The sequence below is a fragment of the Schistocerca nitens genome, chromosome 2 (assembly GCF_023898315.1).
Source record: "Schistocerca nitens isolate TAMUIC-IGC-003100 chromosome 2, iqSchNite1.1, whole genome shotgun sequence".
Taxonomy (NCBI): domain Eukaryota; kingdom Metazoa; phylum Arthropoda; class Insecta; order Orthoptera; family Acrididae; genus Schistocerca; species Schistocerca nitens.
This window is the reverse complement of record NC_064615.1, coordinates 714,059,568-714,073,265: the sequence shown is the minus strand read 5'-3', so window position 1 is coordinate 714,073,265 and position 13,698 is coordinate 714,059,568. Positions and strand designations below refer to the sequence as shown.

At 39.3% G+C, this 13,698-nt stretch overlaps 1 protein-coding gene across 1 annotated transcript in view; it reads left to right on the top strand.

Annotated features, from left to right (window-relative positions):
• LOC126236880 (sodium/potassium-transporting ATPase subunit beta-2-like) overlaps nucleotides 1-13,698 on the top strand; it is a 320,227-nt gene that overhangs the window by 293,609 nt on the left and 12,920 nt on the right. Inside the window, exon 5 of the mRNA XM_049946508.1 lies at nucleotides 7,981-8,085. Within this exon, the coding sequence (XP_049802465.1) occupies nucleotides 7,981-8,085 (105 nt within the window). The remainder of the gene's footprint in view (nucleotides 1-7,980; nucleotides 8,086-13,698) is intronic.

Here is a 13,698-nt window from a genome sequence, read left to right as displayed (position 1 = left end):
ACATCTTCCATTCAGCTACCACTCAGTTTCCTTAACCAACAGTGTCTGCAAGGTGGTGGTATACATGTTCACTGGTTGGCTGATATGGTGGCTTGAGTCTTGGAATTTGCTAACAAATGCACAATGTGGATTTCATAAACACTGCTCTGCAGTTCATCATCTCATCACCCTGTTAACCCCTGTTATAAACAATTTTCTGCAGAAATTCCAGGCTGTAGCTGTGTTTCTTGATTTGGAGAAGGCTTATGATACCTGCTGGACAAGGGCATCCTCTGTACAATTCATTCATGGGGCTTGCAGGGCTGCCTGATCCATTTTATTTGAGAGTTTTTAAAACACTGGGTTTTCGAGGTATGTGTGGGTTTGACTCAGCCTCAGCCCTCTATGCTGAGCATAGTGCTATTTGCCATAGCATTTAACTATATTATGGACTGTCACCAGCCAGGCATCTCAGGCTCTCTTTTTGTCGAAGATTTTCGGATCTACTGCAGCTGTCAATGGACATGTTTACTTGAGTGATGACGTCAGTGATGTCTTAACCATCTTTACTCATGGAGTATTGACAATGACTTCCAATTTTCCACAAAAAAACTGTCTGGCTGAACTTCTGGCAGTGTAAGGAGTTTATTCCACCATCCTTATATATGTGTCCTGTTGCACTTCCGTTTGTCAAAACCACAAATTCATGGTGCTCATGCTTGATAGGAAACTCTGCTGGTCCTCCCACATATCTTACCTGGCAGAATGCTGTACCTGATCTCTAAATATCCTATGTGTTTTAAATGGTACTTCAAGGAGAGCAGATCAGAAAATCCTCCATTTATATCAATCCCCTGTCCAATAAAAAATGTACTGTAAGTCTCATTTATTCATTGCACTATTGTCTATTTTATGCTGTTTCAACACAATCCACTATCAAGCCATATGTTTGGTCAATGGGGCTTCCTACACTAGCCTGGTTATGAGTCTTTATGCAGACACTGCTGAACTACTGCTGTCATACCAGCCTGATGCTCTCCTCAGAAGATACTCATGCTGTCTGTTCTCTATGCTCAACCATCTATGATTAGATTAGATTAGATTAGATTAGATTAGATTAGATTAGATTAGATTAGATTAGATTAGATTAATACTAGTTCCATGGATCATGAATACGATATTTCGTAATGATGTGGAATGAGTCAAATTTTCCAATACATGACATAAGCAAAGTAATTTAACAACATACTTAAGTTAATATAACAACTTTTTTATTTTTTGTTTTTTATTTATTTTTTATTTTTAAATATTTTTTGTTTTATTTTTTTGTTTTTTTTTTCTTAATTTATATCTAAAAATTCCTCTATGGAGTAGGAGTTGTCATTCAGAAATTCTTTTAATGTCTTCTTAAATACTTGTTGGTTATCTGTCAGACTTTTGATACTATTTGGTAAGTGACCAAAGACTTCAGTGCCAGTATAATTCACCCCTTTCTCTGCCAAAGTTAGATTTAATCTTGAATAGTGAAGATCATCCTTTCTCCTAGTATTGTAGTTATGCACACTGCTATTACTTTTGAATTGGGTTTGGTTGTTAATAACAAATTTCATAAGAGTGCATATATACTGAGAAGCTACTGTGAATATCCCTAGATCCTTAAATAAATGTCTGCAGGATGATCTTGGGTGGACTTCAGCTGTTATTCTGATTACACACTTTTGTGCAATAAATACTTTATTCCTCAGTGATGAATTACCCCAAAATATGATGCCATATGAAAGCAATGAGTGAAAATAGGCGTAGTAAGCTAATTTACTAAGATGTTTATCACCAAAATTTGCAATGACCCTTATTGCATAAGTAGCTGAACTCAAACGTTTCAGCAGATCATCAATGTGTTTCTTCCAGTTTAATCTCTCATCAATGGATACACCTAAAAATTTGGAATATTCTACCTTATGTATATGCTTCTGATTAAGGTCTATATTTATTAATGGCGTCATACCATTCACTGTACGGAACTGTATGTACTGTGTCTTATCAAAATTCAGTGAGAGTCCATTTACAAGGAACCACTTAGTAATTTTCTGAAAGACAGTATTGACAATTTCATCAGTTAATTCTTGTTTGTCAGGTGTGATTACTATACTTGTATCATCAGCAAAGAGAACTAACTTTGCCTCTTCATGAATATAGAATGGCAAGTCATTAATATATAATAAGAACAACAAAGGACCCAAGACTGACCCTTGTGGAACCCCATTCTTGATAGTTCCCCAGTTTGAGGAATGTGCTGATCTTCGCATGTTACGAGAACTACTTATTTCTACTTTCTGCACTCTTCCAGTTAGGTCCGAATTAAACCATTTGTGTACTGTCCCACTCATGCCACAATACTTGAGCTTGTCTAGCAGAATTTCATGATTTACACAATCAAAAGCCTTTGAGAGATCACAAAAAATCCCAATGGGTGGTGTTTGGTTATTCAGATCATTCAAAATTTGATTGGTGAAAACATATATGGCATTTTCTGTTGAAAAACCTTTCTGGAAACCAAACTGACATTTTGTTAGTACTTCATTTTTACACATATGTGAAGCTACTCTTGAATACATTACTTTCTCAAAAATTTTGGATAAAGCTGTTAGAAGGGAGATTGGATGGTAATTGACATCAGATCTATCCCCCTTTTTATGCAAAGGTATAACAATAGCATATTTCAGTCTATCAGGGAAAATGCCCTGTTCCAGAGAGCTATTACACAGGTGGCTGAGAATCTTACTTATCTGTTGAGAACAAGCTTTTAGTATTTTGCTGGAAATGCCATCAATCCCATGTGAGTTTTTGCTTTTAAGCAAGTTTATTATTTTCCTAATTTCAGAGGGAGAAGTGGGTGAGATTTCAATTGTATCAAATTGCATAGGTATGGCCTCTTCCATTAACAGCCTAGCATCTTCTAATGAACACCTGGATCCTACTATATCCACAACATTTAGAAAATGATTATTAAAAACATTTTCAACTTCTGACTTTTTGTTCGTAAAGTTTTCATTCAATTTTATGGTAATACTGTCTTCCTCTGCTCTTGGTTGACCTGTTTCTCTTTTAATAATATTCCAAATTGTTTTAATTTTATTATCAGAGTTGCTGATTTCAGACATGATACACATACTCCTGGATTTTTTAATAACTTTTCTTAATATAACACAGTAGTTTTTATAATGTTTGATAGTTTCTGGGTCACTACTCTTTCTTGCTGTCAGATACAATTCCCTTTTCCGGTTACAAGATATTTTTATACCCTTAGTAAGCCATGGTTTGTTACAAGGTTTCTTACGAGTATATTTAACTATTTTCTTGGGGAAGCAGTTTTCAAATGCATTCACAAAAATGTCATGAAATAAATTATATTTTAAATTGGCATCAGGTTCACGGTACACCTCATCCCAGTCTAACTGCTGTAGGCTTTCCCTGAAATTTGCAATTGTTAAATCGTTGACTGAACGTACTACTTTGGAGGACTGTTTAGTATTGCTGAATGGAGCTATGTCATATATTGTAACTAGCTGTGCACCATGATCAGAAAGACCATTCTCAACAGGCTGAGCATTTATCTGGTTAAACTTATCTTGGTCTATAAAGAAGTTATCTATCAGTGAGCTGCTATCCTTTACCACCCGAGTAGGAAAATCAATAATGGGTGTCAAATTGAAAGAACCAAGTAATACTTCAAGGTCATTTTTCCTATCACCCTCTTTCAGAGAATCTACATTGAAGTCCCCACAAATAATAATATGCTTCCCCCTGTCTGACAGATAGCACAACAAGGAGTCCAAATTTTTCAGAAATAGATGAAAATTTCCTGATGGGGATCTATATACAGTTACAATTATAAATGTGCCTTTCTTTAATTTAAGCTCACAGGCACATGCTTCTATATGTTTCTCTACACAAAACTTTTTTGTTTCTATACTTTTTGCACAATGATAACTTTTGACATATATGGCAACTCCTCCTTTCTCCATATTTTCTCTCATTACATGTGCAGAGAGCTTATATCCACTTACATTTACCTTTTCCATATCAGTAACAATGTGATGCTCAGACAGGCATAGTATATCTATTTCATCCTCAGCTTCTAAATCTTCTAAACAAACCAGAAGCTCATCTATTTTATTCTTTAAACTCCCAATATTTTGATGAAATATACTTACATTATTTTTAATTATACTTTTATGAGAACCTTTCCTTATTCTAACATTTGCAGTACTCTCCTGTCTCAGTTTCTCATTGTGCTTAGGCCTAGTTCCTATACCAGTGGTCACATGGTGTTCAGAGAGGCAGATTATGTCAACTGGGTTGGGTGACTTTAATTCATCAATGCAATTACCTAGGACTGAGATACAACTTGGTGGAGATAAAATTTCTGGTGATTGGTGAATTTATAATTGACAGCTGTGATTGGTGATCCAATGTGCTAGAATTGTGCTGTTTAATTTCTTTCCTAAACTGAAGATTTGTTTCAATCCTGACCTCTCGTAGAACTTGACATCTTTCTGTCTTAGCTATCCTAAAAAAGGTGCTGCTCCAACACCTGTAACCACTGGTATTTTACCATTCATGGCAGTGCCTCCCCCCTTTAATTTCCTGCTATTACCCCAGCCAGTTTCCCCTTCCCTTTCCTGTTGAGATGTAGACCATGCCTGGTGTAGTCCCACCTACTGAGAGAATCAACAGAAACCACACCAATATGAGCCCCCGCACCCGACCCAAGCAGCCGTTCCAACTCCAAATTAACTCTCCCAACAGAAGAGTTCAAATGAGGCCAGTCATGGCGTCTCAGAACAGATACAAATTCAACATTGGTGTGTCTCTTTCCCAGGTCACACTCTATACTGTACCCAGGATCTCTGTCGATGCTGTTCCCTGGCCCTCCCACAATAACCACAGTGTCTTCCCTGGTAAATCCTTTACAGAGTGAACCTAAATCCTATGCATCCTTTTCTTTTTCCTTACTGCAGAGCTTTCTGCACTATCAAGCCACCTAATACATCCAACGGCACAGGTTTCTCAATCCTGTATTATGTTCAGATTCATTTAGTGCACTCCAAAGCCTCTGTCTGCTATACACATACCACCCTATAGTGCAACGAATCCAAGAATGCCTAAATTCACTCACTGATGATGGAGCCAACATCATGTTGATGTGGATCCCTGGTCATCTTGGAGTGTTGGGGACTGAAGCTGCTGATGTTGCTGCTCAGGATGCAGTTCGACTACCTGGCCCTTTCAGCTGTTCTGTCCCTTCAGATGATATCTGTGTTGCTGCACACGGGAACATTGCATCACTCTGGCATGAACAATGTTGTTCTCTATATGGGAACAAACTTCAGGAAATTAAACACCTCCTCATGGCTTGGGTGATGATCTCTTGTCCCTCCCATCGTGAGGAGATACTTTTAGCTATGCTGTATATTGAATAGTGTCATTTTAATCACTGTCATTTGTGAAGTGGAGACACCACACCACTATGAGCTTACTGCAACCAACCATTAACAGTATGCCATTTTCTTACAACTGTTTGTTTTCATACATGTTTGCCATCTGAATTATCAGATATTTCAGCAGATACAGCATAAGCTGTAGACTGTGTTTTACCTTCTATTCATTGTAATAATACAGAGAAGAAACTTCAATTTTCAACCATTTGAGCAACTTTCTGTAAGGGGAATTGGTCAATTTTAGCTGTCCCTCTACTTCAGTTAATTGGGCTGAGAGTGTTATTGACTGCAAATTCATGCAATAATTGGTCATTTCAAGTTATGACATGGGCACTTATGACCTCACCTATTTTTGCCCAAAAGCAGTAACAAATCTCTCTCTCTCTCTCTCTCTCTCTCTCTCTCTCTCTGTGTGTGTGTGTGTGTGTGTGTGTGTGTGTGTGTGTGTGTGTGTGTGTGTGTGTGTGTGTTTTTGTTTTTTAAAGTGCCTAACCTGTTATGAACTACCAGATCCATCTTCACATGACAAACATTTCCAGTAACATTGATGTTTTGGTTATGAGCATATCAGCACAATTGGAAATGTTAGCAACCTTAAAATGTTTTGATGGTTCTTGGAACAGCTTGAATACTTAACTTTCAGATTTGCACTTCACTGAATGGGTGGTGTAGCTCTACAAAAGTAAATTTCTTACCCTTTTTGAAACACGCCTGGTGTCCACATCTAGCAATATTAAGACAGTTTTTGTGGTACACTTACTATTAATCCTCAAGGGGGCATGCCTGTGTGTAAAGTGTACTAATCACAAAAAAACATTTTGTACCATTTCATTTTTAAAATATTGGGAGCCCATACCTATTCTTTCATTATTGCTTCAGCTAGCACAGAATATATTCAAGTGAGTAGCTAAACATAAAATAAACAATAAGATAGGTGAGAAGAAATTTATGAACTGTGCAAGAAAATGACCCAGGTTCTGAGCTAGTAGCACAATCCCATAATGAGGCAGTTATCTATGACATAAATATTCATCAAATAAGTGGTTGGTAGGGATCTGTTGAAGTTGTGCGATTTGTGTGCAGCAATGTAGTAGTACAATGGCAGGTTTATTTTATTATTATTTAATTAAATAGTGATTTAGCTCATATTATGTTAGTTTATTTTATTGCTGTTTTATTACCAACATAAACTGTAATGAAGGTTTACCCTGGTAACATAAAGACAGCTATTTTTTATATGTGTACAAATTTTGCAATGCATGCTTGTTCGTGTTATGAAAGCTGGCATGCCTGCTCAAGGGTTAAATGACATAGCTGGCACACTGGATTTTGACTTTCACCTTTTTATTTCTACAAAGGCATACACAGATTTATCATCCTAATCTTATCTAGGACTGATGTGAGACTGACCTAATGGTGACATAAGACCCACTGGTGCTCACATAATGTGCAACCATTACAGAAGATTTCTATGTATTTTTTGAACTGTACACAATTAAACTTACAATTGAAATGTATTAATATTCATGAGTTTGAGTAAAAATTTAGTTAAACAGATAGTGGCAACAAGTTTGATATAATCATTGTGTTGAAATAAATCAGTTTTCACGTCGAAATTGCATGAAATATTCTCTGGTAACAATTTGTTGATGAATGTAGTCAGTTACTTTGTAATTACACCATGACTTTCGATGCTAAAATGACTTCGGTGTCTTTACATAGTGTTCCCTCATAATTACGAATACATTTTCATGTCCTGATCTTACATATAATATTTTCAGTGTGTATTTATGTTTGGTCTAATATACTTTGAGTTTCAAGTATAGCATCTCCATACGTCAATCAGATTTGAATATTAGGCAACTAACTTTGTTCTATCAGTAAGGTAAGTAATTTTGATATGTATAGTAAATGTAAGACAAGATAACTGAAATTTGTGCATGTACATAACACTGTGTAAACATTGCATAATACTATTACAAACTCTGAAATCCTTGGTGTCAATCTGTTTGTTATGTGCTGTCCTACTTTGCTACATTACAATTGGCCGTCGTAGTGTGAAACAAATTATGTCATCAAAATAAAGCATTTTAAGTGTTCATGGCTGGTTGCATATTCACCAACCTCATTAATGGCTTCAGATTTCAGAAGATCCAACATGGATAAAATAACATTAAAATGCACTACATTACTGTGCATATTTTTCATGTAAACTGTCATTCATTGTGACACCAGGTTTCTGCTTTTATCTGGCTGTAGCCACGTGCAGCAAATATGTCTACACTATTAATGGACATTGGCAGGTGACAGTTAATAAAAGGTGAAGCTGTTCTTCAACAGACAGAATTCATTTAAAATCTTTCAGTTTACAATACAGTCGAATAAGTTACAATACTAAATAATGTTATTTGCTTACAAAACTTCTAGAGCACAATCCCATTAAATTGCTAAGATATTTTGTGTATAAGCATGCTTTCAAAGTAAAATTTCTTCATTACAGATATACGGTTGGGTACCAGAGTATTATAATGACACGAACAACCTCCCTGAAGATATGCCTGAAGATCTGAAAGACCATATTCGTTCCATTACGGTTCCTGAAAAGGTACAGCATATGTATATGTTACAATACACTCAATTAGGAATGGATGAATGTCAGTAAATAAATAGGTAGTTACAAACATGTAAGTAGATTTAAAGAACAAGACTGAATCTTTCACTTTGTTATTGGGACAACTATGTATGGTAGTTCCTTAAATCTGGAAAATGTAAAACAATTTTTTTCCTAACTTCTTGGCTTTCATATTTCTGTAGCTACATTCATTTCATATTGGCACATTTTGAGTTTGAAGGGTGGGGGGGGGGGAGCAGTGGGGGAAGGGGGGAGGGAGGGAAGAGAACAATCAATTAATATTATCTAGGAAGATATGAACTAGCTCTAAAACTTCCTTGTTAAGGTCATACTGATATTAACAAGTATGGTTCCCAAGTACCCCCCGGTACAGGCCAGTCTCAGGGAGGGGTGATCGACAGAGCTGTTACCTGCCTACTTGTCCCTCTGTCAGGAGCTTATGAGGTGTGAGCTGAGGTGTGAGCTGAGGTGTGAATGATCACCTAAGGCAGATGAGCAACCTCTGAGAGGTTCCCCAGTTGGTAGGAGCCCACCACCAGAGCTGCTGGCAATAATGGGGGATTTTTTCACAATGAGCCAGTCACCATCTCAGTCTACATCTACATACACTAAATGTAAACAAAATGAGGCTAAAGTTTCTAGGACTCTCCCAGATGCACCCTGGTTCCTCATGGTACCACATACCAAAGGTGGTCAGTCCTTCACTATGGTTAATCCATTTACTATTCAGAAAGTAGTTGATGCAGTTCTAAGCCCTGTGAAATCCTGCTCATGCTTATGTAATGGTACTTTGCGTCTGGAGGACAATTGTGATTTTCAAATCCAACAACATTCTGTTCGTGCCAAGGCCCACCATACGCTGAATTCTTCACATGTTCTTTACACTAGGCTACCTGATGGTCTGACCAAGGAAGATATCCAGAATTACCTCTTTGATCAGGGAGTCACTGTGGCCCTTTGGGTAATGATAAACGTTGATGCAAACTTAGTGCCTACATGCATTGCTTTTCCCACAGTTGATCAGGTAGCACTTTCATCAAGGATTAAGGCAGGCTGAGAGGTCGTCATAGTCTGACCATACATTCCAAACCCAATGTGCTGCTACAATTGTCAACATTACAATGACACTCATGTGTTCTGTCAAAATGTGGTGAAATGTGTCACTTGTGGTAGAGAAGCTCATGAGGGTGATTGCCTCCTCCTGCCCGCTGTATCAGTTGTAATGGTGACCATGCCACGTCATCCCATGAGTATCCCATGTATCTTGATGAGCAGTCCATTCAGTAGATAAAGTTAAACGTGAAAGCACCTACCCTATTGCTCACAAGTTGTTGGCTAGTTGAAAGCTCTGCATTTTACCATCCGTTAGAAACAGTACCATTCTTGATATGCCTTGCTCCAAGGACGACATGGTCATGCAGGCTTGTGACCTCCAGTTCAGTATTTCAGTTTTGAAATCACCTGGTATTACAGCAGCACCCCATCTCCTTCTCCTACAGTTGCACAACAAACCATCAAATCTTCATCCCAGTGACAATATCCCCTGCTACACAACCAGCATGTTGGAAAGGATAAAAGCAATACTTCCATGAAGACTTTTTATATCCTACCAGCCAACAAACATCAGAGTCTTTACCTGCCAACTGCAAAGGCTCCAAGAAATCAAACAAAGGCAAATGGTCTTCTCCTTCCCCAACTCGGATGTCCTCTTCACCACCATCGCTGTGTGATACCCTCATGTAGCTGACCTTCATTTTGCTGGTGCACTCTGTAGATTTCATGGAACAGGATCCTCCAGCCTCTGCACTCTTACCAGTAAGTCTTCAGACGATGACACTGGGGAGCTGCCAAGGTTATTATCCTTATTTGTTTCTTCCTTCCCATTCCCCATTATGACTCTTCTCTAATGGAAAATTCATTGCATTAGATGCTACAAGAAGGAATTACAGCTGCTCTGGGAGTCTCCACCTGTTTTCTGCCTCCAAGAAACAAAATTGTGTGCTTGCGACTGTGCAGACCTCCAGTGTTCCCTTCTGGTATGCTTTGACCTTTCCCCAGGAGGATAGCATTCCATCTCATGTCTCATGGAGGAGTCATGCATCATTCTACTCATCCAGGATGATGCTCACAGCCAAAACATCTTGTTGAACACCTGGCTGCAAGCTGTTGCAGTCTGCACTTTTGTTCCTCATTTCACCTTTTCTCTTTGTAATATCTACATCCCTCTGTCATTTGCTGTCACGAGGGAGATTTACTCCAGCGTACTGGTCAGCTCCTTCACCACCTTCATGTTGTTTGGAGACATCAATGCCCAGTATCCCCTTTGGCAATCTTTAAGAACCTGTCCAAGAGGTTCCTTCTTGGCTGATCTTCACAATCAGCTCAACCTCATTTGTCTTAACATTGGAGTACCTACATTCCTTTCACACACACACACACACACACACACACACACACACACACACACACACACACACACACACACACCTATTCCCACTTGGACCTATTGTTTTGCACTGCCCAGTGCCCAGCTTACTGTCATTGCAAGTGGTCCATTCTCTTTGACATGTACTCAAGCAACGATTTCCCGTGCAATATCTGTTTGCTGACTGCTACCCCACATGTGTCAACCTTCAACAAACAAAATTTACCCAGTTGTGATGACCTGGTAGAGAACCTTATGAACATAATCCTTACTGCCGAGAATGGTCCATATCACCACTTCATCTTTACTGCACCATATCCCAGGCCCCTGGTGGACTGAGGTGTGCCACAATGTGATTCACACACAGGGACATGCTCTCCATGTTTTAACCATCATCTTACAATGGCAAACTGAACTTGTTATAAAAAATTGTACATGTAGTGTTGTTGCATTCTTCAGGATAGTAAAAGAGGCAGCTGGATTTCATTTACTATTTCTTTCAACATTTCAGCCCCTCTTCTGTTACGTGGGCAACCTCCATGGGCTCTGAGACCAATGTCCACTCTCTGATTTCCAGCCTTACCATAGCAGATGATGTTATTTTGGTCGCTATTGTTATCTCAAGCACCTTTGGCTGCTATTTTGTGGAGATTTTGAGCCCTAGCCACTATCATCCCAAATTCTTCCCTCAGAAATGAGTGGAGACAGTTCACGTGATACCCTTCTCCTCTCAGAATCATGGAAGCTACAATGTCACCTTTACTGTGAATGAACTAGATCATAGCTGGCTGGAATGGTGGATCAAGTCTCGCAATCTACTAACCACTGGATGATGTGGATTTTGAGTGCACAATTCAGTAGTCGAGCATCTCCTCACATTGTCAATCCATGTCATGAACAGTTTTCTGTGAAAATAGCAGACTGTGGCTGTGTTTCTTAATTTGGTAAAGCCTACACCTGCTTGGTATCCTCCATACTCTATACATGTGGGGCTTCTGAGGCCACCTGCCAAATTTCCTTCAGGAATATTTAATAAACAGAACTTTCAAGGTAAATGTGGGTTTGGCCTTGTTAGACACCTTTATCCAGGAGAATGGGTGGCCTCAAGGGTCTGTCTTGAACATCGTCCCCTTTGTTATAGCCATGTCCCATGCCATACATCTCTGGCTCCCATTTAATCGACGACTTTGTGATCTGTCGCAGTTCTCCATGAGCTTGTGTCTTTGAGCAACATCTTCAGCAATTTCTCAGTCATCTTTACTCATGGAGCATTGACAATGGCTTTTGCTTTCCCACTGACAAAACTTCAGGTACCGCACTGGGTTTCTTCTACTGTATTCACATCCTGGGCCTGTTGCTCTTCTGTTCACTGAAACTATGAAATTCTTGGGGCTCATGCTCAACATGAAACTTTATTGGTCCTCCCACATGTCTTACCTGGCTGCAAGGTATACCCGCTCCCTCAATGTCCTGTGTGTCCTGAGCCCTACTTCCTGGGGAGCGGATTGGACCAACATCCTTCATTTGTACTGATCCCTTGTCTGTTCAAAACTAGACCATGGTTGTTTCCTTTATTCCTCTGTATGTCCATCCATCTTACACCATCTTAACACAATCCACCATTGTGGAATATATTTGGCCACTGGCACCTTTTACATTAGCCCTGATGAGTCTCTATGCAGGAGCCGCCAAATTACCACTGTCATACTGGCCTCCCCTTAGTGGGTATGCTTTGCCATTTGACTTCCATGCCTGGCCACTCATCTTATGTCATCTGCTCCGGCAGCTTAACTTCATATTACCTACCACAAATCCCAATGGGTATGAACCATCACCACCTTGGCTTCATGTGGTGGCTCATCTTCAGCTTGGACTTCATTTGCTTCCTGAGGACACTACTCTGGATTTGATCTATCACTGTGTTTCTCAACCTTCACACGCAACTTAGCACTAGCACCTTCGTATACACTGATGGCTCTAAGACTTACTGTGGTGTAGGGTGTACATTCATAATTGGCACCAACCATTTTTGGTATTGGCTTACAGAAAACTGCTAGATTTTTATGGCAGAGCTCTTTGCTGTCTATCAAGTTACCCAGTGTCACATGCTTTTCAATTGTCACATGTTCTGATTCTCTCAGGGCCCTTCAGAGCCTCTGTGTGCTGTACACCATCCATCCCTTAGTGCAATGGGTCCAAGAAAGCTTCCACTTGCTCGCTGTTGAGGGAGCCACTGTGATGTTCATTTGCATTCCTGGTCATGTCGGTCTCACAGGAAATGAGGCTGCTGGTGCTGCTGCCAAGGCTGCAGTCCTCCTATCTGAACCTGGTAGTTCTTTCACCACTTTGGTTGATATTTTTATTTTTTTTTTTTTTTATTTTTGCTGTGTCTGCAGATGGTGTTACATTGGCATCACCACTGGTCTTCTATTCATGGGAACAAACTCTGGGAAATTAAACCTCTCTCAATGGCTTGGCCAACCTCTTGTCAGCTCTCTTGTTGTGAGGAGATAATTTTAGGTTGGTTATGTATTGGTCTCTGTTTTAGCCATTGCCATTTGTTAAGGGGCGAACCCTTGCCAATTTGTGCTAATTGACATCAATCTTCGATGGTTTGCCATTTCCTGACTGAATGCCATTTTTCTTTAACCACTTACATTCCAGTGTATGTTTGCAATCTGACTTATCAGCTGTTTTAACAGACGATGCTTAGGCTGTCCACTACATTTTACTTTTTGTCCATTGTAGCAATATGGTGAACATTTATCCTGTGGTTCAGGGCCTTTGCTATCTCTCTGGAGTATTTGTTGGATCTTCCTCCAAGGGAAGACCTTCTCTTTCCCTCTGTTGATTGGACTTACAATATGATCTCACTTAATTTCTTTTACTTATTACTGTTCTAAGGTTATGACATGACTTCAATTGTTTTTGCATCCACGAAAAGGAAAAGTGGGTTGGGGGGGGGGGGGATGAACTTCACTTGATGCCAGCTTTAACACCAGAGAGATTTTGACACTTCATCTGTGGATGTCCTTGATAATCTCTGCAGATTCATGGGAATGATGTGATTGAGTCACCTGGGCAGTCACAGTAGATGTACAAGAAATCAATGAAGAGACAAATTGCCAAGTTTTCTCAATTTCTAATTACACAATCACAAG